Source organism: Pelophylax lessonae (genome assembly GCF_965119305.1).
Source record: "Pelophylax lessonae genome assembly, chromosome: 10".
Taxonomy (NCBI): domain Eukaryota; kingdom Metazoa; phylum Chordata; class Amphibia; order Anura; family Ranidae; genus Pelophylax; species Pelophylax lessonae.
In genome coordinates, this window is record NC_138777.1 from 229,753,400 (window position 1) to 229,779,976 (window position 26,577).

Genomic DNA, 26,577 nt, shown 5'->3' on the forward strand with positions numbered 1-26,577 from the left:
CTTACACTTCTTTAAACCTTCTAACTGCTACAAAATTACCTCTTCACAATAGTATGAGTTAAGACTATCAAATGTTGTGCGCTGTGCATGATAAGAGTATGACTTACGCACCAGTCACACGTCGAGTGTTGTCATGACTCACTCCTTCCATACAGACATAGTTCTGAATCAGATGTGAAATCACCTCCATATATTCAATAAATGATTCGCTATTTGGGGTTGGCAAGTCCTCTGGGCAATCACCAAGAACTTGGATGATGTATTTCTGTAGAAAATCTACAATGCCTTTTATGTCCTAGGGGAGAAAATAATTCAGTGTTCAACATTACGTTATTCGGGCAAAAAAAATGATGAATAAGCATAAGTGGAATTAAAGTAAGACCAAGTATTAGCTAATTCAGTAGAAAAACATGCAAACTTACGAAACGCAATAGTGGGTTCTTTGCCATACTTGACGATCCATTGAGTTAGCCAATACAGTAAAACCTTGGATTGCGAGCATAATTCGTTCTGGAAACATGCTTGTAATCCAAAGCACTCGTATATCAAAGCACATTTCCCCATAAGAAATAATGGAAACTCAGATGATTCGTTCCACAACCGTTTATACATAAGTCCTTCAGCTTATAGTCCATATAAAAAGATTATAGCAATGTGATAGGTTGTGTAACCATAAAATGTCCATCCACAAATAGCGCCTCCACAAGAGGATTAGAAGCAAGATCCAGCAGAAGCTACAGAGTATAAAAGAGAAGAAGAGACGTGCCTCTAAGTGGAAGAGAAGTGCCTCTAAGTGTAGCAATATGGTTACATTTAATGAAGGTTCAACATTTAGCAACTCACATGGTTGATGATTAACCACTTGCCGACCGCTCACGTTGAGGGTACTGCGGCAAAGTGGCTCGTTATCGTCCAGCGACGTAGACCTACGTCGCTGGATCCCGCCCCATCTCGGCGGCGCGCGCGCGCCACCGAAGGCTCGCTCCCGCTGTATTCAGACACAGCGGGAGTCGGGCCAGGGGAGGAGAGGCGGTGATCACCGCTGCTCTTCCCCAATCATCGGGGAAAGAATGAGGAAATCCGCCCGCTTGTGTAAACAAAGCGGGCGGATCTCCTATGTGACAGACAGTCACAGATCACAGGATTCAGCATAGCAGAGACTGCGATCTGTGTCACACAATCCCCTCCCTCCACACACGTCAGTAAGCATGAGGCATAACCCCTTGATCACCAATAAAGTTAACCCCTTCCCTGCCAGTGTCATTATTACAGTAACAGTGCATATTTATAGCACTGATTACTGTAGTAATGTCACTGGTACCCCCAAAAGTGTCAAAAATGTCAGTTAGGGGTCCGCCGCAATGTCGCAGTCCCGCAAAAAAAAAAAAAGAAATCGCAGATCGCCGCCATTACTAGTAAAAAAAAATAAACAATAAAAATGACAAATCTTTCCAGTAGTTAGTAAACGCAATAACTTTTGCGCAAACCAATCAAAATACGCTTATTGTGATTTTTTTTACCAAAAATATGTAGCAGAAAACAAATTGGCCTAAAATGTTAAAAATTTTGATTTTTAAATTTTTTATTGGGAATGTTATATATCAGAATGTGAAAAATATTGTGTTTTTTTTCAAAATTGTCGCTCTTTTTTTTCAAAAATGAAAAATCGCACAGGTGATCAAATACCACCAAACGAAAGCTCTATTTGAGGGGAAAAAAAGGACATAAATTAATTTGGGTACAGCGTCGCACGACCGCGCAATTGTCCGTTAAAGTAACGCAGTGCCGAATCGCAAAATATGGCCTGGTCAGGAATGGGGTAAAATCTTCCGGTTTTAAAGTGGTTAAAAATACGCTCATTGAGAATTTTTTTTATCAAAGACATGTAGCTAAATACATTTTGGCCTAAATATATGACAAAAATTGAATATATTGGATATTTTTTAACTGTCAAAATAGAAAATGTCAATTTTTTTGCAAAATTTTCGCTCTTTTTTTATTAATATCGCAAAAAATGAAAAGCGCAGAGGTGATCAAATACCGCCAAAAGGAAGCTCTGTTTGTGGGAAAAAAAGGACGTAAATTTCATTTGGGTACAGGGTTGCATGACCGCGCAATTGTCAGTTAAATTCGCGCAGTGCCAAGTTGCAAAAAGTGGCCCAGACGTAAAGCAGGAAAATCCTCCGGTGGTAAAGTGGTTAAAAGAGGCACATCTAGAATGCAGGCATCCGGGGTAAAGCTGTCCACATAGACCGTCCTCCTCTTCGCTGTCAGTCTGCAGTCGTGACCAGGAACACTACCCTGCAGTAGAGCAATCTGAAAGCGAGGCTTGAATCGCTCGTGGAGCACAGTGTGGAAGGAATAACGCCGATGGTGGTGAGGAGGACGGTCTATGTGGACAGCTTTACCCCGAATGCCGGCATACTTAGATGTGTCCTTTTAATCATCAACCATGTGAGTTGCTAAATGTTGTGCTTTCATTAAATGTAACCATATTGCTACACTTAGAGGCGCCACTCTTCTCTTTTATACTCTGTTGTAATAAGACGCTACTTGATAAACAAGCGATGTCTTGATATTCAAGTCAAGAATGTATAAAGAAATGTTGCTGGTCTTGCAAAACGCTCTCAAACCAAGTTACTCTCAATCCAAGGTTTTACTGTAATTGGAATCACTTTAACAGCAAACTTTCTGCTTTCATTATTTGCTTACACAGAACAAGACTCTGTTACTGGAAAAATGTGAAAATTTTTTCATAAATAAAACTATTCCATTGGTTAAAAAAAAACAAAAAAAAACTATTAATTATTTTATACAAAGTAACAAATTAGTTGTAGGTTTATTGGTGCTTAAAAGATGTTTTCGAATTTCAAAGGAAAAGTGGAAAAGGTCTAAATTTGGATTCTTTTTGCTAACTGACGTGAAGGCCAGTGGGCTTCATCAAACTCAAAATAATTGTAAGAATTTTAAACATTAAAAAAAAAATGTTCTGCATATTTTTTTTTTTAATTTTCTTTTTTTTTAAATGTAAAAAACAAATAGAAAAGGGCTAATTGCCACAAGTGTTGTGTTTATGTCCGCTAACAATGATTTTAGTGTATTTTTAGTGACAACATTGTCTTGATAAATAGGGGGGGCTGTCAGGTAAGCTGCACGGGGCCCCGTCATTTCTAACAGCAGCCCTGATAGAGACACATATGTGGGCATATACACTCTGGATAAATGACAGCCCACTCCCTCCCTCCTCCTCCATGCCCACTAACCAGCCGAACACAATGAGGCTGGGATATTACATGTAGATTGATGGAGGCTTCGCCTCTCTGCTATTCTAATACACAGGCTGGAGGGGTATGACTGGCAGAAATACATCCACACTATATTAGTGCCAAAAAAATAAAATAAATAAAAATTGTTTTTTTTTGTATGGCAATTTAAGGCTCCATGTACACGGGACGTTGTTAAAAGTCCCTTTGAATGCTGGAATTTTTAGGACGTTTGAAACGTCCGTTCGGTTGCGTTTGTACCTGCGTTTAGCGGCGTTTGGGGGCGTTTGCGTTTAGAAGCGTTCCTAGAGGTCAAAAAAATTATTCCCCTTTAAAATGGAAAAACGCGAACGCTAAACGCGGGTCATCGCGTTCGAACGCAAATAATTGCGTTCTAAAAACAGTCCCTGAACGCAACTGCCTGCAAATGACTGTAAACGACCCAGTGTACATGGACAGATAAGATAAAATGTAGATGGGTTCAGGGGCTTCTGAAAAAAATGCCCAACTGCTCCTAAACGGCCATTTCCAGCGTCCCGTGTACATGGAGCCTAAAATAGTTTATTGATATTAATTATTTACTTTTACTCCGTATCCCAAAGGCTGTTTTTTTTTTTTAAACATCTAACCAGCAGCAGAGGACGAGAAGCTCCTCCAACCATTGTTGCACTGCAGACAGGCTGGTAAAGACCTGGGCCATGGCAATTATTGATTAGGAAAAAGGTACTTAGAGGTTGTTTTTTTTTTAAATTAAAATAACTACGGTGCCATCAGCTACATAAAGAAAGAGAAGAAACAATGTAAATTAAACAACGTGTGTTTAGAATGAGGGAGCTTGTTGGGCATTGGAGGAAACCCAGCCAGTGACACATTAGCTTTTATTGGAGTCCCAGTGGGAGGGCATTTTTGCAATGCATCCTGGGATTGCTCATAAAAGCTGGGGGGACATGTGACAGGGTGTCTTTGGCGGGAAGCAGAGTCCCAGGAGGAGGCAGATGGCTGACTCTCCTCCTGCTGAATATGAGGAAGGTGGTCTTAGGCAGCCGGCCTAGTGAATCAGGTGTGGAGCTGAGCTGCAGAGGATCCGGTGTAGCGCTGACGGTGGAGTTGCTGGCAGAGTCTCTCGAGAAAAACAGTGTCCATGAGTACCAGGGGACTTGGCAAAGTGTCGGCCCAGGAAGGGGGACCACTCCAGTGAAGTAAGGGGGGATCAAGGAGCTAGCTCACACAAGAGAGAAGTACAGTAAAGGGGGTGCCGTGTAGAACCCTGAAGAATAGGGATAAAGGGGGTGACTAGTTGGGCCCTGAAGAGCGATTCACAGAGTAATACAAGTCCATTAAATTCTTCTTCTTCAAAAAAAAAATTCTTCTTCACTACTTTTAACAAGGTAAAGCAGCGGCCTTGCCGCACTCAGTTATCTCTAGACATTCCAGCCAATTGTGCATCGTTTATACAGTTGGAGTATCCCACTCATCCCTTCTCCTATCCAAGTTCTCAAATAAAACTACACAAAACCAAAACTCCTGGACTGTTTCTTGCCTAAGCCAAGCACTTTGAAAATGCTAAACCATGATGTTGTTGCTATGGGTAACCCAGGGGAATCCGTAACCAGCAGCTCCCAAGGAAGTAGTGCTACATTAGCAAGCACTCCCAGGGAACACATTTAACCCTTTGATGTTAACTCCTTCCCTGTCAATGTCATTAGTACAGTGACAGTGCATTTTTTTTTTAGCACTGATCACTGCATTAGTGTCACTGGTCCCCCAAAAAATGTCACTTAGTGTCAGATTTGCTCCACTGCAATGTCGCAGTCCCGCTAAAAATCGCTGATCGTCGCCATTTCTAGTGAAGAAAGTATAAAAAGAAAAATTCCAGAAATCTTTCCCATAGTTTGTAACTTTTGCGCAAACCGATCAATAAACACTAATTGGGATTTTTTTGTTTACCAAAAACATGTAGCAGATTACATATTGGCCTAAATATGTTTTCTAGCAAAAAAGTAAAAAATATTGTTTGTTTGTTTTTTTCATAATTGTTGGTCTTTTTTTGTTTATAGTGGAAAAAATAAAAACCGTAGAGTTGATCAATGACCACCAATGGAAAACTCTATTTGTGGGAAAAAAAGGACATTGATTTTTTTTTTAAGTACAGTGTCGCACGACCGCGCAATTGTCAGTTAAAGTAATGCAGCGCTGTACTCACCACTCGAATCTCAAAGATATGAAATATGTTAACCTGTGACTCAACCTACAAGCATCACAAACATGTTATTCCACCCTGTTTCCATTCTTGCCCTCTATTATTTGGCATCCTTACCCTAAGTAGCTCCTGTCCCACAGCTTCCATGGCTGGTGGCTTTGCGCTCAGGGACACCCGCAGTTTGTTTATAGTGGGGTTCACCTGGTTCACCTGCACCTGGATGAGCTGGAACATCTGCACAATCAGGAGATTCACCGGCAGCAAAAGAGCTGAGGATTGCATGCTGATCTTTATTTGGGTTAAGGTTATGACAACTTCCCCTGTAGTCAGAGAGAGAGAGAGAGAGAGAGAGAGAGAGAGAGAGAAGAAAAACAGAATCATACAACCCAACTGGCATATTTGCACACAGCAATCAAATTGTTTCTTAATCGATTGAACGAGAGTCCAGACCCAAGTTGGATTGCAGACTTGTCTGTGATCGATGGGTCACCTCACCAAATGACATAGAATATGTTGTCCAAGAAACTCAGTGGTGAATGATAAATCTTTTTATTGAAAAAGCCTGCATATCTGCCAGTGAAAGTGGATGCTGTAGGACCTATACACACACAGGGCTTTTTTTTCTCAGAGAATAGGTGCAGGAACTCCCCCCTTCTATGTTACCCCTTCTCTCCTCTCCCCACCCACCCCCGAGGCACCATTCCTTGGTTCCACCCCCCCGACTCACCTCCAAGCACCGTGTTTCCAGCCCCTACCCACCTCCGAGCACAGTTCCTTGGCTCCACCCTCTAACCACCTCTGAGCACGGTTCCTTGGTTCCACCCCCTACCCACCCCAGAGCACCGGTCCTTGGTTCCACCCCTACCCACCTCCGAGCACGGTTCCTTGGTTCCACCCCCTACCCACCTCCGAGCAACATTCCTTAATTCCACCCCCTACCCACCTCCGAGCACCGTTCCTTGGTTGCACCACCTACCCAACTCCGAGCACCGTTCCTTGGTTCCACCCCCTGGCCACCTCCGAGCACCGGTCCTTGGTTCCACCCCCTACCCACCTCTGAGCACCGTTCCTTGGCTCCACCCCTGCCCACCTTCGAGCACCGTTACTTGGTTCCACCCCCTGGCCACCTCCGAGCACCGTTCCTTGGTTCCAACCCCTGGCCACCTCCGAGCACGTTCCTTGGTTCCAACCCCTGGCCACCTCCGAGCACGTTCCTTGGTTCCAACCCCTGGCCACCTCCGAGCACGTTCCTTGGTTCCAACCCCTGGCCACCTCCGAGCACCGTTCCTTGGTTCCACCCCCTGGCCACCTCCGAGCACCGTTCCTTGGTTCCACCCCCTGGCCACCTCCGAGCACCGGTCCTTGGTTCCACCCCCTACCCACCTCTGAGCACCATTCCTTGGTTCCACCCTCTACCCACCTTAGAGCACCATTCCTTGGTTCCACCCCCTACCCACCTCTGAGCACCGTTCCTTGGTTCCACCCCCTACTCACTTCCCACTTTTAGAGAATACAGAACCAAACATTATTTTGTGGTGCTTACCAATTTGTATGAAATGTGTTAATGATAACAAGAAAGGCAGCAAAATAGATCTTAATTGATAAAGTGAAACCCTCACTGGGTGCTAATTACCATTCAAATCTGAGGGCAGTGAAAGTGCACTCAGATTTGAATGGGAATTAGCACCCAGTGAGTGTTTCACTTTATCAATTAAGATAAGGGACATTAACCCCTTTTTCTTTCAGACAGTGCACTAATATCTGTATATATAATTTGTTCTCAACCCTGGTGTTCAGGGTCTTTTTTAGTTGCAGCAGTCTTCACGCATTTTGTGGTTAGTGCCCTTTTTTCTCATATATTCTAGTAAAATAAATCCCCTGTAGCCAGCAACAAAAGAACCCCTCCAGCAACCATAGATCTATCCAGCAACATTAGAATCCCAACAACCACCATCATCATCATCATCAATTCTCCAGCAGCCAACACCAATAGACCCCTCCCTCAATAGTAGATTCCTCCGAGCAATAATTGTCCCCTAGCAACATAAGACTCCTAGCAACAGTGGATCCCCCACCAGCAACAATAGACCTCCCCAGCAACAATAGACCCCGGCCAAAAATAGATCCTCTCCAGGTACAATAGATTCCCCAACAGACAGCATCAAACGACACTCCAGAACACCCCAGCACCCCTTGCTATTACAAACATTCAGTGCTGGAGGTGTCGGACCTGCGTTTCCCAATGTTCCTGCTGAAAAAGAGCCCTGTATACACGAGTACCTGTCTGTGATTCTTCATCAGAGTGAACATTCCAGAACATGATATTAATGACCAGACTGCAGAAGAGGAGGCACATACAGCAGCAGATCCGCTGCACGCGGGTGAATGGGCTCCAGGGACAGCGAGTCCACACAGAAAACCACAAGTGGTCTTTAAGAAACTTCTCCACAGTACCAGAGAAGAGCAAATACCTGGAAACAGAAGGAGGAATTAAATCTTATTATTTGGCTGATGGGAAGACACAAAAACTTATTGCTAATATCAACATATGCAGATAATCCAACCATTGCCCCCCTGACTATAAATATTTATATTTATATATATATATATATATATATATATATATATACATATATATATATATATATATATATATATACATATATATATATATAGATATATATAAATATATATATATATATATATATATATATATATATATATAGATATATATATATAGTGATGTTTGTTTTTTTTTTTTTAGCTCAAGTGCAGCACTCACCGGGGAGTATTTTCCACCCCAGATATGCTCTCTAGGGGCTTGCTGTCCCACTTTTATTAAAACAGAAGGAAAAGTCCAACATATAAAAAGAGCTTCCCTCACAGGGGTTTCCACCATTAACACAAAATGCAGTAATGTTCTGCTTTCTGGCTGTCCTCGTGCCTTGGTCCTCCTGACCATCTAACACAGCATCCCTATATTCATGTACAAATGCTGTACCTCTGTCAGCTCTCTTTTCCTTGCAGCTGTCTGCTGCTTCTGCCCTCGGGCCTGGCTCCTGCCGTGGCTTGGGCCTTGCTCCCTGCTGCTCCGGCCCTCAGGCTTGGGCCTTGCTCACTGCTGCTCCGGCCCTCAGGCTTGGGCCCTGCTCCCTGCTGCTCTGGCCCTCATGCTTGGGCCCTGCTTCCTGCTGCTCCGGCCCTCAGGCTTGGTCCTTACTCCCTGCTGCTCCGGCCCTCAGGCTTGGGCCCTGCTCCCTGCTGCTCCAGCCCTCAGGCTTGGGCCTTGCTCACTGCTGCTCCGGCCCTCAGGCTTGGGCCCTGCTCCCTGCTGCTCTGGCCCTCAGGCTTGGGCCCTGCTTCCTGCTGCTCCGGCCCTCAGGCTTGGGCCTTACTCCCTGCTGCTCCGGCCCTCAGGCTTGGGCCCTGCTCCCTGCTGCTCTGGCTCTCAGGCTTGGGCCCTGCTCCCTGATGCTCCGGCCCTCAGGCTTGGGCCCTGCTCCCTGCATCTCCGGCCCTCAGGCTTGGGCCTTACTCCCTGCTGCTCCGGCCCTCAGGCTTGGGCCCTGCTCCTCCGGCCCTCGGGCTTGGGCCCTGCTCCCTGCTTCACCGGCCCTCAAGCTTGGGCCTTACTCCCTGCTGCTCCGGCCCTCAGGCTTGGGCCCTGCTCCCTGCTGCTCCGGCCCTCAGGCTTTGGCCCTGCTCCCTGCTGCTCTGGCTCTCAGGCTTGGGCCCTGCTCCCTGCTGCTCCGGCCCTCAGGCTTGGGCCCTGCTCCCTGCTGCTCCGGCCCTCAGGCTTGGGCCCTGCTCCCTGCTGCTCTGGCCCTCAGGCTTGGGGTCTGCTCCCTGCTGCTCCTGCCCTCAGGCTTGGGCCCCCTGTTGGTTCTATTACAGACTACACCATGCAGACATTCACACTTCAGGCTGCTACCTTGCAACCACAAGGACTCCTCGGAAGGGTGAAGTCCCAATCTCCTGTCAGGTCCCCAACTATACAACCTGCACTATCAATGTGCTGATTGCCTGCAAGCCCTGGTCCCTGGGTTGGAGATTTCTTCCCTCCCAAATCTCTACGAAATCTTGGGGCTCCAGGTCCCAAATCTGGCTTTACCAACCACTGAGGGAACCTAGTTTCCGCCAAATGAAATAAACATCCTAGAGCTCATTAACCTCCCTAGCTGAGAATCCTGGGTGACCTAAAACTCATATATTTATATTGCTGTGAGTACAATACAATCTACAGAGACAAATAAAATCTGATTATATGCAGCCTGTTCATTCTGAGTTTATTTTTAGAGGAAATACAGTATATGCTGTATAGAACAACTAGTAACAATGATACAAACCCCCTTCAAGTGTCTTCCAACAACCAAAAGAGTACTGTCAGGTTTACTGGCTTCTGACCAAACATCTGTGTGCTTGTACAACTGTGGTAGGTACAAGATGTGCCTTATCCACTCCCTGATCATCTGATCTACAATCTCACTAACTTCTAAATCAGGGATCTTCAAACTATGGCCCTCCAGTTGTTCAGGGACTACAATTTCCATCATGCCTAGTCATGTCTGTGAATGACCAGAGTTATGCAATGCCTCATGGGATGTGTAGTTCCGCAACAGCTGGAGGGCCGTAGTTTGGAGATCCCTGTTCTAAATGAAGCCCCATCCACGCTCTGGATAGTGTGAACTATATTGGGGATTCCTAAACTATTGGCAGGTATATAATAAACCAGCCTTTGTTAACCAGGGTTCTGTGGAACTCTTGGGTCCCTCCAGAGGTTGCTAGGGATTCCTTGAGCAATGAGCAGTGTCTGCCTCTCATATAAGTTCCCTCTGACCCCATTGATATTTTATTTATATATTGGTAAGAGGGGGGTTCTTCCCAATGACCACAAATGTATGGAGTATTCTCTCAACCGACCATTGAACTAATGTACGTGGGCTTTAGATACAGTAATTGTTTTTCTACCTGAAAATTCTTGCTGTTTCTGGGGCTGATGGGGTGCCAGTCATGGGCAGGAAATGGGCCATTTTGGTCAGACGATCCACTATCACCAAGATGGTAGTAAAACCCCCAGAGGAAGGTAAGTCAACAATAAAGTCCAATGAGATCATCTTCCAGGGTTACTCAGGGATGGGTAGAGGCCTTAAAAGACCCCAGGACATGGTGTTGGACCCCTTGTTGCGCTGACAGACAACGCAGGAGCTAACATAAGACTGGCAATCCTTCCCTAAACTGGGCCACCAGAAAGAGCGCTGAATAAGCTCAAGGGTCTTGCGTACACCAAAATGTCCGGCTAGCTGATGGTCATGGAAAGACTTTAGAACTTGGAGTCTGATTGGTTGGGGAACGAAGACTTTGTCCTGGTGCCAAAGAAACCCGTCTCGACTCTCCAAGGGGGGTATTCCTGTGTCCGAATACTGGGAAAACTGACTATTGAACTAATGTACATGGGCTGTAGATACAGTAATTGTTTTCACAGGTTTCCTGTGACTGGAAAGTTTTTCCAAGGGTTCTAACATGGTAAAAAGGTTGAGAAGGGCTGTAATAAACCCGTACCCAAATCTCCCAACATCAGAGAGAAGCAACCCAATGATAGTTCAGCCACTAAGAAACAAGCTTTGTTTATGCTGAGAACATTTCCCCATTGTCATTTCTTAACCTTTGTTATACTAGACTCACCTCAAAGACATCAAGTTGGCTTTGGACGCTGATGGGAAGATCCGGTCCAGCTGACAATCGGCCAAATCTGCCGCTAGCCAGGAGTCACACAGGAAATACCACGTCTTCTGGGCAGCAAGATCCGTCACAGTGACCCGATGAACATACCTGTTATGGAAAGCACCAATAATGAGATCCATAATCGGTTATGTAAACAATATGAGATATACCCAAAAATATGGGATAGCAAAAAATCAAATCTATACTCTGGTAGAAGTGATCTACCGATTACAGATCTCTAAGGTAATAAGCGTTATTGGACACCAATGCAACAAGAAACAATTTCTAGGAATTTCAATGGGCAAGCTGGACAATTTTTCTTTAATAGGCAGTTTAAAGCGGAGTTCCACCCATTTTTTTAAGTCCCTTTAGATCATTCAGACTTTAGTAATACATTTCACAATCGTAGTAATTTTTTTTTTAAATGCAAATACCTTTTATTTTCTATTTTCGTCCGCCGCTGTAATGGCGGATGCTTCGGCGATGACGTCATTCGGCGATTTGCAAGGGCCCCTGGGATAGCACCGTGATGTATCCCATGACTCCTTGCGAATCGCCTAGGGATGAAATATCGTGTTATTTGCAGGCCGGAAATGACACGAATAGGCGGACTTAAGCAACAATTTACCTACAGCCGAGATCAGTGACTGGCTGCGCATGCGCACTGGGACGCCGTGGGGACGCAGCAACAGCTGATGCATTACGTAATTGCACGGGAGGGAGAGCTGCACTGTGATATTACTGCGCAGGCGCGAAATCCGGGTGCATGCTGGGTAGCCAGCTGCACAGAAATCCCAGAATAGAATGCGGGAGGGCTTCAGATGACCACAGCTAGAATGGAACCTACCTGCTTCTGACATCAGGTAAGTAAAAGCTTATTTTTTAATAAAATAAAACGAAATGCATTATGACTGTTTGATAATCTTCATGTACTTGATTTTTCAAAGCTACAGGTGTCTTCAACTAAAAATTGTTTAGGGGACTGGAACTCCGCTATATGAACACACTCATCGGCTACTTAGGTACACCTTGCTAGTACCGGGTTAGACCTCCTTTTGCCTTCAGAACTGCCTTCATTCTTGGTGGCATAGATTTAATAAGGTGTACAATAGATTTTGGTCCATAATGACATGATAGCATCACGCAATTGCTGCAGATTTGTTGGCTACGCATCCATGACGCGAACCTCCCATTCCACCACATCCCAAAGGTGCTCTATTGGATGAGATGTGGTGAGTGTGGAGGCCATTGGAGTACAGTGACCTCATTGTCATGGTGAAGAAACCAGTGGTGAGATGATTGGAGCTTTGTGACATGGTGCATTATCCTGCTGGAAGGAGCCATCAGAAGATGGGGACACTGTAGTCATAAAGGGATGGACATGGTCAGCAACAATACTCAGGTAGGCCGTGATGTTTTAACGATGCTCAGTTGGTACTAAGGGGGTCCAAAGTGTGCCAAAAAAATATCCCCCATGCCATTACACCACCAGCCTGAACCGTTGATCCAAGACAGGATGGATCCATGCTTTCATGTTGTTTACATCAAATTCTGACCCCACCATCTGAATGTCACAGCTGAAAATAAAAATATCCCATAGTTTGTAGACACTATAACCAATCACCAATTTGCGCAAACCAATCTGCTAAGCAGGAACACGCCAAAAAAAATATCGAAAGTGTCAGTTAGTGTCCGAATTTGTCAGCCGCAATATCGCAGTCCCGCTATAAGTTGCTGACCACCGCCATTGCTAGTAAAAAAATAAAATAAAAATACCATAAAAATGTTCCATACTTTGTAGACGCTATAACTTTTGCACAAACCAATCAATATACGTCTATTGGGATTTTTTTTTGTACTAAAAAATTGTAGCAGAATACATATTGGCCTAAATTTATGAAGAAATATAAAATTATATATATACATACATACATATACATATACATATACAGTCAGGTCCTTAAATATTGGGACATTGACACAATTCTAATCTTATTGATTTGTTTGCGCAAATGAAACAAACAAGATGTGCTTTAACTGCAGACTTTCAGCTTTAATTTGAGGGTATTTACATCCAAATCAGGTGAACGGTGTAGGAATTACAACAGTTTGTATATGTGCCTCTTACTTTTTAAGGGACCAAAAGTACCGTAATGGGACAGATTAACAATCAAAAATCAAACTTTCACTTTTTAATACTTGGTTGCAAATCCTTTGCAGTCAATTACAGCCTGAAGTCTGGAACGCATAGAGATCACCAGACGCTGGGTTTCATCCCTGGCGATGCTCTGCCAGGCCTCTACTGCAACTGTCTTCAGTTCCTGCTTGTTCTTGGGGCATTTTCCCTTCAGTTTTGTCTTCAACAAGTGAAATGCATTCTCAATCGTATTCAGGTCAGGTGATTGACTTGGCCATTGCATAACATTCCACTTCTTTCCCTTAAAAAACTCTTTGGTTGCTTTCGCAGTATGCTTCTGGTCATTGTCCATCTGCACTGTGAAGCGCCGTCCAATGAGTTCTGAAGCATTTGGCTGAATATGAGCAGATAATATTGCCCCGAAAAAACTTCAGAATACATCCTGCTGCTTTTGTCAGCAGTCACATCATCAATAAATACAGGAGAACCAGTTCCATTGACAGCCATACATGCCCACGCCATGACACTACCACCACCATGCTTCACTGATGAGGTGGTATGCTTTGGATCATGAGCAGTTCCTTTCCTTCTCCATACTCTTCTCTTCCCATCACTCTGATACTAGTTGATCTTGGTCTCATCTGTCCATAGGATGTTGTTCCAGAACTGTGAAGGCTTTTTTAGATGTTGTTTGGCAAACTCTAATCTGGCCTTCCTGTTTTTGAGGCTCACCAATGGTTTACATCTTGTGGTGAACCCTCTGTATTCACTCTGGTGAAGTCTTCTCTTGATTGTTGACACACATACACCTACCTCCTGGAGAGTGTTCTTGATCTGGCCAACTGTTGTGAAGGTGACACACATACACCTACCTCCTGGAGAGTGATCTTGGTCTCGCCAATTGTTGTGAAGGGTGTTTTCTTCACCAGGGAAAGAGTTCTTCGGTTATTCACCACAGTTGGTTTCCGTGGTTTTCCGTGTCTTTTGATGTTCCTGAGCTCACCGGTGCGTTCTTTCTTTTTAAGGATGTTTCAAACAGTTGATTTGGCCCCACCTAATGTTTTTGCTATCTTTCTGATGGGTTTGTTTTGTTTTTTCAGCCTAATGATGGCTTGCTTCACTGATAGTGACAGCTCTTTGGATCTCATATTGAGAGTTGACAGCAACAGATTCCAAATGTAAACAGCACACTTGAAATGAACTCTGGACCTTTTATCTGCTCCTTGTAAATGGGATAATGAGGGAATAACACACACCTGGCCATAGAACAGCTGAGCAGCCAATTGTCCCATTACTTTTGGTCCCTTAAAAAGTGGGAGGCATATATACAAACTGTTGTAATTCCTACACCTTTCACATGATTTGGATGTAAATACCCTCAAATTAAAGCGGAAAGTCTGCAGTTAAAGCACATCTTGTTTGTTTCATTTGCGAAAACAATCAATATACGCCTATTGGGATTTTTTTTACTAAAAATATGTAGCAGAATACATATTGGCCTAAATTGATGAAGAAATTTGATTTTTTAATTTTTTTTGGATGTGTTTTATAGCAGAATGTAAAATGTTTTTTTTTTTAAATTGGTGGCGCAAAGAAAAAAAAAAAAAAAAATTGCACAGGTGATCAAATACCACCAAAAGAAAGCTCTATTTGTGGTAAAAAAAAGAACATACATTTTGTTTTGGTGCAGTGTTGCGCAATTGTCAGTTAAAGTAACGCAGCAAAAAATGGCCTGGTCAGGAAGGGGGGGGGGGTGTAAATGTTTCGGAGGTCAAGTAGTTAAAACAATGCAGACTATGATTTATAAAATACACTTATGTGAGCACATATAGAAAAAAAAAATATTTAGGGTAACATACACTTCATCATGAGTCTGTTTAGTGATGATCATGCGACCATCCCCTGTTTGCGCTTACCAGGAGGGACTGCTGCCGGAGTTGCTGTGCCACAATCGCAGGCTGTGCAGCTCTCCCAGGGCTCGGGTTTTCAAAAGGAAGACATCCACCGCCCCCCTATGGAGTATTTCCTTCCCAGAATCTGTTATAAGATGCGGGTCGCTTTGCCCTTCAGATCCGTACAGAGTTAGAACCACCTGACACAGTATATACAATGTAAAGAAATGATGAAACAAGGCAGACATTATATTGGGGCGGCAGGATATAAAAAAAGTAACTCTGAATACAAAAACAGTTATTTTAGCATTAAAGTAGAACTGAAACCAAAACTTTTTATTTCATTTTGGATAGAGAATCGGAGTGTATAACCCCTGTAAGATTTTTTTTCTGCCACCTTTATCCCATTGGGGAGATTTCCCTTCACTTCCTGTCCCATAGCCACAACAGGAAGTGAGTGGAAATCTCTCCAAAGTGAGGAATTCCCTAGTTGTCCCCACTGAAAGATATCCCCACTATTGCCATTCTGGGGTATTTTGCCTTCACATACACTTCAAGGTCTACAGAAATATGGACAGCATTACATTTTAAGGTACCCATAATTCAGTTTTAAAGTCCGATCACTTAAATGTATCTGTGCAAGATATAATGGTTGGGAATCTTTCTAATACTTTCAAACATTTTTTTGGGGTTTAACTTCTTGTGGACCCCCCGCATCCATACCTACATAGTTACATAGTTACATAGTTAGTGAGGTTGAAAAAAAGACACCAGTCCATCCAGTTCAACCTATGATGTGTGTGTGTGTTTGCTGTTAACCGTACATTGTATACCCCTGTATGTTGTACATTGTATACCCCTGTATGTTGTACATTGTATACCCCTGTATGTTGTACATTGTATAAGCCTGTATGTTTTACATTGTATACCCCTGTATGTGGTACATTGTATACCCCTGTATGTTGTACATTGTATAAGCCTGTATGTTGTACATTGTATACCCCTGTATGTTGTAAATTGTTTACCCCTGTATGTTGTACATTGTATACCCCTGTATGTTGTACATTGTATAAGCCTGTATGTTGTACATTGTATACCCCTGTATGTTGTAAATTGTATACCCCTGTATGTTGTACATTGTATACCCCTGTATGTTGTAAATTGTTTACCCCTGTATGTTGTACATTGTATACCCCTGTATGTTGTACATTGTATACGCCTGTATGTTGTACATTGTATACCCCTGTATGTTGTACATTGTATACCCCTGTATGTTGTACATTGTATACCCCTGTATGTTTTGGTCTTTAAGGTGCCCATCTAATAGTTTTTTGAAACTATCAATGCTCCCTGCTGATACCACTGTTTGCGGAAGAGAATTCCACACTGCATTCATTATCCAGATATCTCCACTCAAAGCCCAGGACATCTTAGGACGTCCAGCGGTAAGGAAATTGTTTATAAAGCTTGTTTGAGATTTAAAAAAAAAAGGGGGGGGTGAAGAGCTGAAGTTACACTCTGCAGAGCTCAGTGAGGAGAGCTCTGAGAGCTGATTGGAGGGAAGGGACACATCCCTCTTCACACAGCACACAGGAACAGAGCTGAGGCTGTCAATAAACTGGAGCTCCCTCCTCTGTCACCTTTTTTCTCTTGGTGTCAGGAAAACTTGTCAGAAGTGATTCCTGCAGATAGCAGAGGAAGGAGGCAGCGGACAGAAATAACAGTTAGTGCTCTGGAATGAGACAGGTACACAATATAGAGGGATATGCTTTGTTCAGATTTCATGTCTGAGGGTTACAACCATCTTGCTCAGCCATATGTCTCCATAATTCCAGGTACAGAGAATCTCTTTTCAGATACAATCTTCACATCATTGGCAAGTCGGAGATGGTTGTACATGACCAACAAAAACTGAGGTTACACACCATAAGGTCAGAGAAGAACATCACCTACCTGAGATGTGGTTCCAGATCCCATACGGTGACCAGTGCATATCTTGATCATATATCGGCAGTGAGAAGCAGAGTCATTATCTGTAAGAATGGCTACTCTGACCTGGAAGGGGAAAAAAGACCCAGAGATAATGCAGTATATATATCACTGTGTTGAAACCAGAAAAAATGGGCAAGTGAATGTGTGCAACTTTCACAAGGGCCACACTGTAACAGTGGGACTACTAGGGCAGAGGATCTCCAAAACTGCGGCTCTCGTGGGATGTTCTCGGTCTGCAATAGTCGAGACTGACCAAAAGTGGTCCAAGGAAGGAAAACTGGCCCACCGGTGACAGGGCCATGGGAGGCCAAGGCTCATTGATTCATGTGGAGGAGGGAGGGGTCTCATTGAGGGAGGGGGGGGGGGCTCATTGATGGAGAAGGGGAGGGAAGGCTCATTGATGGAGGTGGGGTGGGAAGGCTCATTGATGGAGGTGGGAGGCTCATTGATGGAGGTGGGGAGGGAAGGCTCATTGACGGGGGTGGGTAGGGAAGGCTCATTGATGGAGGCGGGGTGGGAAGGTTTATTGATGGAGATAGGGAGGGAAGGCTCAATGATGGAGATGGGAACGAAAGCTCCTTGATGGGTGTAGGGAGGGAAGGCTCATTGATGGAGGTGGGGGGGGGGGGCTCATTGATGGAGGCGGGAGGCTCATTTATGGAGGTGGGGTGGGAGGCTCATTGATGGAGGTGGGGGGAAGGAGGGTCATTGATAGAGGTGGGGTGGGAGGCTCATTAATGGAGATGGGAAGGGAAGGCTCATTAATGAAGGTGGGGATGAAAAGGCTCATGGTGGAGTTAAGGGGAGGCTCATTTGATGGAGGTGGGGTGGAAAGGCTCATTGATGGAGGTGGGGAGAGAAGGCTCATTAAATGAGGTGGGGAGGAAAGGCTCATTGATGTACATGGAGAGGGAAGGCACATTGATGGAAGTGGGGCTCATTGATGGAGGTGGGGAGGGAAGGCTCATTAATGGAGGAAGGGAGGGAAGGTTTATTGATGGAGGTGGGGTGGGAAGGCTCATTGATGGAGGTGGGGTGATAAAGCTCCTTGATGGAGGTGGGATGGGAAGGCTCATTGATGGAGGTGGGGGTGAAGGCTCATTGATGGAAGTGGGAGAAGGGAAGGCTCATTGATGGAAGTGGGAGAAGGGAAGGCTTATTGATGGAAGTGGGAGAAGGGAAGGCTCATTGATGGAAGTGGGAGAAGGGAAGGCTAATTGATGGAAATGGGGTGGGAAGGCTCATTGATGGAGGTGGGGCGAGAAGGCTCATTGATTGAGGTGGAGCGAGAAGGCTCCCTGATGGAGGTGGAGGGGGGCGCATTGATGGAGGTGGAGGTGGGGAGGGAAGGCTTATTGATGGAGGGGTGGAGGGAAGGCTCATTGGTGGATGTGGGAAGGAAAGGCTGACCCATGTAGTCCGATCCAATAGAAGAGTTACTAGAGCTCAAATTGCTGAAACAGTGAATGTTGGCTCTGATAGAAAGGTGTCGGAACACACAGAGCATCACAGTTTTGTTGTGTATGGAGCGGTCTAGCTGCATATCGCTCTGTACCAGAAAATAACAATTAAAGATTGGCTACTTAGGTATCTCTTCGTTAGAGGATTTGTTAAAAGAGGATCATAGGCAGTGTGGTTCTTACTAACCTATCAAAATCCATCTCTTCCCAGTGTGGGTTAGCATATAACAGCTAAAATCAGACTGCTATCGGCTACACCACCATGTAGGCTTTACATGACTTTGTTGCACCAGCCCCTCTGTATTTACCCTTCATGCCTGCCATAAAAAATTGTTCTTTAGCTTACCTTTTTCAGGTCCTCCTGATCTTTCTTCTGTGCCCACACCACCACAATCAGGAGAAATCCAACTAAAGCGCCAAGCAAAGCCACACCCACTGGGTTATTGGCCACGTTGGCAAAGAGCTCTAGACTGTCGCTGAGATCCACCACGTGTGGCATGACCAGAAATGTGCTGGCGAAGAAGGTCAGGTGGTTACACAGACAGTGGGTCTCGGAAGGAGTAGTCCCGGCTCCAACCTGCAGATAGAGAAGTACGAAGCAATACAGTAGAGCAGCCTTTCTCAACCTTTTCAAAACAGAGGAACACTTTAAATAACTTTCCGGTCTCAGGGAATCCCTGCTAAAAATGGCGACATTTACAACTTATGATACATTAGTGAAGCCATTCTCAATTAAAGTTTGTGGAACCCTAGGGGGGGTTCCACTACTGTACTTAAGTACTGAAAGGTACCTTGAGAACGTCACATCTGACAAAACGTACGTCGGTCACGGCGTGATGACGTCATCATCCTGTGTCTGTCGGCGGCTCATTTCAAACCCATGCTCTCAAACTTTTATGCTTGTAAGTTGCTTTCTTTTTTAAACATATTAAATTGTCGGTTTTACATTATCGAGCGCTTTTGTCTCCTTATTGGTTTGTTGGAACTTGGAATAATCGGTTCGGTATCGGGATACCTTTGAAAACCATATGAGACAGATTGGCTTGCTAAATACCATTGTCTGGTAAGCGGCAGTGTGTTTGGTGGTGGGCTCCATTTGGTTTTTGGTTGTCTCCCTTCACTATTGCACTGTATACTTGATATCTGAGGCTGTCCTGGTACACTCTGATGACATCTTTATGAGACTGTTTGGCTTGCTCAACATCAGGGTCTGGTAAGCGGCAGTGTTATCGGTGGTGGTCTCCAATTCAGCTTGGTGGCTATTTAGCTGTCTCTCTTCACTATTGCACTGCATATTTGTTATCTGGTAAGCAGACTATATATAGGTGTGGTGGCTTCTCTCTCCACTTATATCTATTGCTTGTCCGGTGGTGGCTCACACTTTGGGTGATCTGTACTATTGGGAAAAACAGTATTATGCTATGGAAGTCTATTTTTCTCCACATGCATTTGATATACACTACTGAGATACCACGCAAGTTCGTTGAAACCTGAGGCTGTTGGATTCAACACATCCTGGTGTCATTTGGGCGAACTTCCTTCCTTTGTCTGGAAAGGAGACTATATATCTGGTGGTTCATTTTCCATTTTATGATTCCGGATCTCTGGATTAATTCTTGATATTTGGACATTTTTTGGATATTTGGACAGTATATGTGGACATTCATTTGCGATTTGATCACATATTATTAATTTATGTTTATATCTGTCATCATCACGTATTAGCGCAACTTAGGTATCCAATATCCCTCTAAGAGTAGCATTCTTCAGACTTACCACCACCATTGTAAGGGACATCTTCCCAATGATCGCTGATGGACTAATCTTACCAGGGATTCCCTGAGATCTGAAAATTATTTCAGGGGTAAAAAGGTTGGGAAAGGCTGCATTAACAATGATGGTCAGTGGGAAGAATGCTCCTTACACTTGTGGTCAGTGGGAAGAATTAGTGGGAGTAAGCAATGCATCTTTGTTATTAGGGTGAGGAACAGTGCCCCATCCCTGGTGTCAGTAGGAGGCATAGTGCCCCATCCCTGGTGTCAGTGGGAAGAATAGTGCTCCATCGTTGGTGTCAGTGGGAGGAATAGTGCCCCATCATTAGTGTCAGTGGGAGGAGTAGTGTCCCATCATTGGAGTCAGTAGGAAGAATAGTGCCCCATCATTGGTTTCAGTGGGAGAAATAGTGATCAATCACTGGTATCAGAGAGAGGAATAGCTCCCCATCATTTGTGTCAGTGGGAGGAATAGCGCCCCATCATCGGTGTCAGTGGGAGGAATAGCTCCCCATCATCAGGGTCAGTGGGAGGTATAGTGTCCCATCATTGGTGTCAGTGGGAGGAATCGCTCCTCATCAATGGGGTCAGTGGGAGGGATAGCCCCCATCATTGGTGTCAGTGGGAGGAATAGTGCTCCATCATTGGTGTCAGTGGGAGGAATAGTGCCCCATCATTAGTGTCAGTGGGAGGAGTAGTGTCCCATCATTGGTGTCAGGGTGGGAATAGTGTCCCATCATTTGTGTCAGGGGGGGGGGGGAATAGTGCCCCATCATTTGTGTTAGTGAGAGAAATAGTGCCCCAACATTGGTGTCAGTGGGAGGAGTAGTAGCCCATCATTGGTGTCAGTGGGAGGAATAGTGGTCCATTATTGATGTTAGTGGGAGTAATAGTGTCCCATCATTGGAGTCTGTAGGAAGAATAGTGTCCCATCATTGGAGTCCGTAGGAAGAATAGTGTCCCATCATTGGTTTCAGTGGGAGAAATAGTGATCAATCACTGGTATCAGAGAGAGGAATAGCTCCCCATCATTAGGGTCAATGGGAGGTATAGTGTCCCCTCATTGGTGTCAGTGGGAGGAATTGTGTCCCATCATTGGTGTCAGTGGGAGGATTCGCTCCTCATCAATGGGGTCAGTGGGAGGGATAGCCCCATCATTGGTGTCAGTGGGAGGAATCGTGCCCCATCATTGGTGTCAGTGGGAGGAATCGCTCCCCATCAATGGGGTGAGTGAGAGGGATAGCCCCCATCATTGGTGTCAGTGGGAGGAATAGTGCCCCATCATTGGTGTCAGAGGGAGGAATAGCTCCCCATCATTGGTGTCAGTGGGAGGAATAGTGCCCCATCATTGGTGTCAGAGGGAGGAATAGCTTCCCATCATTGGTGTCAGTGGGAGGAATAGTGCCCCATCATTGGTGTCAGTGGGAGGAATAGTGCCCCATCATTGGTATCAGTGGGAGGAATAGTGCCCCACCATCGGTATCAGTGGGAGGAATAGTGCCCTATCATTGGTGTCAGTGGGAGGAATAGTGCCCCATCATTGGTGTCAGTGGGAGGAATAGCTCCCCATCATTGGTGTCAGTGGGAGGAATAGTGCCCCATCATTGGTGTCAGTGGGAGGAATAGTGCCCCATCATTGGGATCAGTGGGAGGAATAGTGCCCCATCATTGGTGTCAGTGGGAGGAATAGTGCCCCATCATTGGTATCAGTGGGAGGAATAGTGCCCCACCATCGGTATCAGTGGGAGGAATAGTGCCCCATCATTGGTGTCAGTGGGAGGAATAGTGCCCCATCATTGGTGTCAGTGGGAGGAATAGTTCCCCATCGTTTGTGTCAATAGTAGTAATAGTGCCCCATTGTTGATATCAATGGGCCGGATAAAAAGGAACAATGGGCCACATCCGGCCCCCAGGCCGCAGTTTGGAGACCACTGTGCTTAAGTATAAATCCACCTAAAACCAATATTACAGTTGGACCACACACTGTATTTTTTATGCTTGTCAGGGACTACATTGTATATTTCTTAGTAGCCTTTTTTTTTTTTTTTTTTTGCTTTAATATTTTTTTTTATTGGTTGAGCCAGATGGATTTGTGTCTTTTTTCAACCTGACTAACTATGTAACTATGTAACAGTGAGCCACTATGATCGCACCCAGTAAATCCTATCCCTTACTTACATGGCAGCCGTAATCATTCCAGTCTCTCATTTCCTCATCCCAGAACACACATTGGCTGGCGAACAGGCTGACCGCGAAGTCCAGAGACGTCCTCTGTGCCCACACACTCTCATTGGTCACCGCAACACTGATATAATAAACACCGGTGCCATTAGTAAGCATGTCGGGGGTCATCACCCAGGTATATAACCCATCTGAATCTGCGGAGAAATAGAGTTTTGTGATATTAACAGTACTGTTCTGCCCCCCACCTTTCATGTATTTTTATGTCTTGTATTGAGTTGCAAGCAGTTATTTTTTTTCTGTAGTATGCTGACATCTAGTGACAGTTTTGGACAGCTACAACATGTTTATGGTGTGATTTTGGTATCTCCCTCTGTCCTCCCCACTCCTGTTTAGTGCTAGTTAGTTTTAGACTTCGATTGCCTGAAAAAGAATTACAAAGTAGATGTGGCTAGAAACAAAGCTCTGAAATCAGGTGTGACTGAATGTCACATGGAACTTAAATTTGGAACTACACTGCATCTGAGCACCACAAACCAAAAGCGCTATTGAATTCATTTTGTGTATTCAAAGCAAACTCCCCCATCCATCTATGTCTCCATGCTTTATTTTGTCGAGAAATCACTTAGAAACCCCCCCCCCCCGCCCTAGCATTTCTGGCCGTGGCCATTTTGAGTAGGGGCAGATGATTCATGTAGCATTTACTTCTTGGAATCCATCTGCCCTTAGCTCAGGCATGCAGGCAGGAGGGTGTGGCTAGCTGAGAAAACCCCTCCTCCCCTCTTGAAGACTCTTGGGATGTATGACAATTTGCCTAGGCATGGAAACCAGGAAGCACCTACTATTCAGCTATAATACCTGGTTCCTGGTTCCAGACTGGAGGAAGCTATATCTTGACGGAAGCAACCAAGCTGGGTGCTGGACTGTTCTGTCACATGCCCCATCGTTGGTGTCATTGGGTGAAATTGTGTCCCTTTGCGTTGGTGTCATTAGGAGGAATTTTACTTCATTGTTGGTGTCATTGGGTGGAATTGTACCCTCTTGTTGGTGTCATTTGGAGAAATTGTGTCCCTTCATTGGTGTCATTAGTAGGAATTGTACCCCATCGTTTGAGTCAGTGGGAGGTATTGTACCCCATCGTTGGTGTCAGTGGGAGGAATTGTACCCCATCGTTGGTGTCAGTGGGAGGAATTGTACCCCATCGTTGGTGTCAGTGGGAGGAATCGTACCCCATTGTTGGTGTCATTTGGAGGAATTGTACCCCATTGTTGGTGTCATTTGGAGGAATCGTGCCCCATTGTTGGTGTCATTGGTAGAAATTGTGCCCCATTGTTGGTGTCATTTGGAGGAATCGTACCCCATTGTTGCTGTCATTTGGAGGAATCGTGCCCCATTGTTGGTGTCATTGGTAGAAATTGTGCTCCATTGTTGGTGTCATTTGGAGAAATCGTGCCCCATTGTTGGTGTCATTGGGAGGAATTTTGCCCCTTCATTGGTGTCATTGGGAGAAATTGTGCCCCATTGTTGGTGTCATTGGGAGGAATCGTACCCCATTTTTGGTGTCATTTGGAGGAATCGTGCCCCATTGTTGGTGTCATTGGGAGGAATTGTGCTCCTTCATTGATGTCAATAGGGGGAATTATGCACTGCTGTTAGTATCAGTGGACGAAATAGTGCCCTAAAGGCTGGATAAAAGGAAGCAAAGGGCTACATTTGGTCCCTGGGCCTAAGTTTGGAGACCACTGCTCTATAGCATTCTCTCTTGCAAAGTGCACAGTCTATTTGCCTTTAGGAAATCAACTCCCTAGTCTCTTAGAGATGCTTGAATAAGGACTCTCCTATAGATCTATATGATTCACCTAGAATCGTTGTCCTTACCATCCGGGAGGGAGAAGTTCCGCAGGATAAAGCTGCTGTTGAATTGCTCCTGGAACCGAAGGTGCAGGGCGATTGGCACTGTGATGTCCGGTTGCACGATTAGCACCACGGTGTGATTATCAGAGGTTACATTTATACTTAGCATTAGGTTCTTGTCTTTCGTCAAGCTCATCTTTGACTCGTTGACCGGTGAGCTCTGATTCTTGACCAGTACAATCTACAAATAAAGGCAAGTCAAAATCTAGCAGACCACAATAGATGATCATTACTGGAAGGTATTTTGGTAGTTTTTATGGTAGGCATTTTCTGTGGATGTCAGAGAACCCCATAAGCCCCAAATACCCAGGTGGTGTTCTGATATGCAAAAAGCTATAAGCTTCTCTGGTCACTGGTTTGAGCCACCCCATACTATGCTTCCTTATTGGTAAGGTAGGCCTCATTTCACTTAAAGGGTCATTAAAGACACAAGAGGCAGAAAGATGCATAAGGAGCCAGGAACCATCATAGCCTGGCTTCAAATGGCATTTTAGGGTTTAGCGGTATATATGGCTAACAAAGAGCCAATGTGGAGTGTGTTGCCATGACTTGCAACTTAAACAGTGTTGAAACCTCTCTCTCTGCCCCCATGGGACAGTGCTGGGTGCCAATCATTGAGAACCAGTACTGTTGTGTGGTAGGATAGGGAGTGAGTTCCATGCTCCTTCATACCTGGAAGTACCAGGTCTTTAACCCTAGTGGCCAAATAGAGCAGTGGAGCAGTAATAAGAACATGAATATGTGCTGCACCCAGTGCTGTATTTTGGCCTAGGCCAACAAGGCCCAGGCCTAGGGCGGCACTTTGCAGGGGGCAGCAAAAAAAGCCGCCCCCCTCCACCTGAGACACTTTTGGCCACTGGTTTCTAGAGCCACCTCTCTCACCCCCTTCTCTCTCTCTCTCTCTCTCTCCCCTCCTCTCTCTCACCCCTCTAACACCCCCTCTCTCTCTCACACCCCCCCTCTCTCTCACACCCCCTCTCTCTCTCTCACCCCCCCCCCTCTGTCTCTCACACCCCCCCCTCTCTCTCTTCTCTCTCTCTCTCTCTCTCTCTCTCTCTCTCTCTCTCTCTCTACACCCCCTCTCTCTCTCTCACCCCCCCCTCTGTCTCTCACACCCCCCCCCCTCTCTCTCTTTCTCTCTCTCTCTCTCTCTCTCTCTCTCTCATTCTCTCTCTCCCCCCTCTCTCATCCCCCCTCTCTCCCTCACCCACCCCCCTCTCTCTCTCATCCCCCCCTCTCTCTAAGGGGAGGAGTGGGGCAAATTTACATAGGAGTCGAAAGAGGGGGGGGGCGCCCAATTTTAGTGTTGCCTAGGGCAGCACAAAACCAAAATACACCACTGGCTGCACCTAATTGAACCCTGTACCAGCAAGACTTTGAAGCTAAAACCTAAAATGTATACTAAAATGTATCAGTGATTTAATCTCTATGATATAATAAAGTGATTGTAAAGTCTCGTTTTTTCTTTGTTAAAAATAACAACATGTTATACTTCCCTCCTCTGTGCAGTTGGTTTTGCACAGAGCACCCCAGATCCTCCTCTTCTTGGGTTCCTCTTTTGCTCTCCTGGATCCTCCCTCCTGTTGAGTGTCCCCACAGCAAGCAGCTCGCTATGGGGGCACCCAAGCTGAGCCACAGCTTAGTGTGTCCATTCAGACATGGAGCCGCGGCCAAGGCCCTGCCCCCTCTCTCTCCTCATTGGCTCACTGAATTTGATCGACAGCAGCAGTAGCCAATGGCATCTCAGCCAATGAGGAGGGAGAGTCTCGGGGCAGCCGAGACACTCCTGCAATATTACTGGATTGAGACGGCTCAGGTAAGTATTAGTGGGGCTGAGGGAGGCTGCTGCACACAGAAGGCTTTTTATCTTAATGCATAGAATACATTAAGATAAAAAAACCTTCCTGACTTTACAACCACTTTAAGGGGTATGTGCAGAAAGCAGAGCTGTGAAAGGGACCTGCCAGCTCCACCCACTACAGGCCAGTCCCCCAACAATGTCATTTCTGACGAAACACGTAAGGAATGACCTGACGTCATCATGC

The 26,577-nt window shown here is 45.2% G+C and overlaps 2 protein-coding genes across 2 annotated transcripts in view; both read right to left on the reverse strand.

Annotated features, from left to right (window-relative positions):
• LOC309566034 (polycystin-1-like protein 3) overlaps window positions 1–19,179 on the reverse strand; it is a gene marked incomplete at its 3' end in the record, with an annotated part of 77,272 nt that extends 58,093 nt beyond the window's left edge. The window contains exons 1-7 of the mRNA XM_082271057.1: window positions 19,012–19,179; window positions 17,167–17,268; window positions 15,238–15,413; window positions 11,146–11,292; window positions 7,744–7,934; window positions 5,581–5,783; window positions 112–295 (exon numbers count right to left, since the gene is read on the reverse strand). Coding sequence (XP_082127183.1) covers window positions 112–295; window positions 5,581–5,783; window positions 7,744–7,934; window positions 11,146–11,292; window positions 15,238–15,413; window positions 17,167–17,268; window positions 19,012–19,164 — 1,156 coding nt within the window. The 5' untranslated portion in view covers window positions 19,165–19,179. The remainder of the gene's footprint in view (window positions 1–111; window positions 296–5,580; window positions 5,784–7,743; window positions 7,935–11,145; window positions 11,293–15,237; window positions 15,414–17,166; window positions 17,269–19,011) is intronic.
• Window positions 19,180–19,198: 19 nt separating this feature from the next.
• Window positions 19,199–26,577, reverse strand: part of LOC309566035 (polycystin-1-like protein 2) — a gene marked incomplete at its 3' end in the record, with an annotated part of 116,694 nt that continues 109,315 nt past the window's right edge. The window contains exons 22-24 of the mRNA XM_082271058.1: window positions 24,497–24,713; window positions 22,616–22,815; window positions 19,199–19,291 (exon numbers count right to left, since the gene is read on the reverse strand). Of these exons, the coding sequence (XP_082127184.1) occupies window positions 19,199–19,291; window positions 22,616–22,815; window positions 24,497–24,713 (510 nt within the window). The remainder of the gene's footprint in view (window positions 19,292–22,615; window positions 22,816–24,496; window positions 24,714–26,577) is intronic.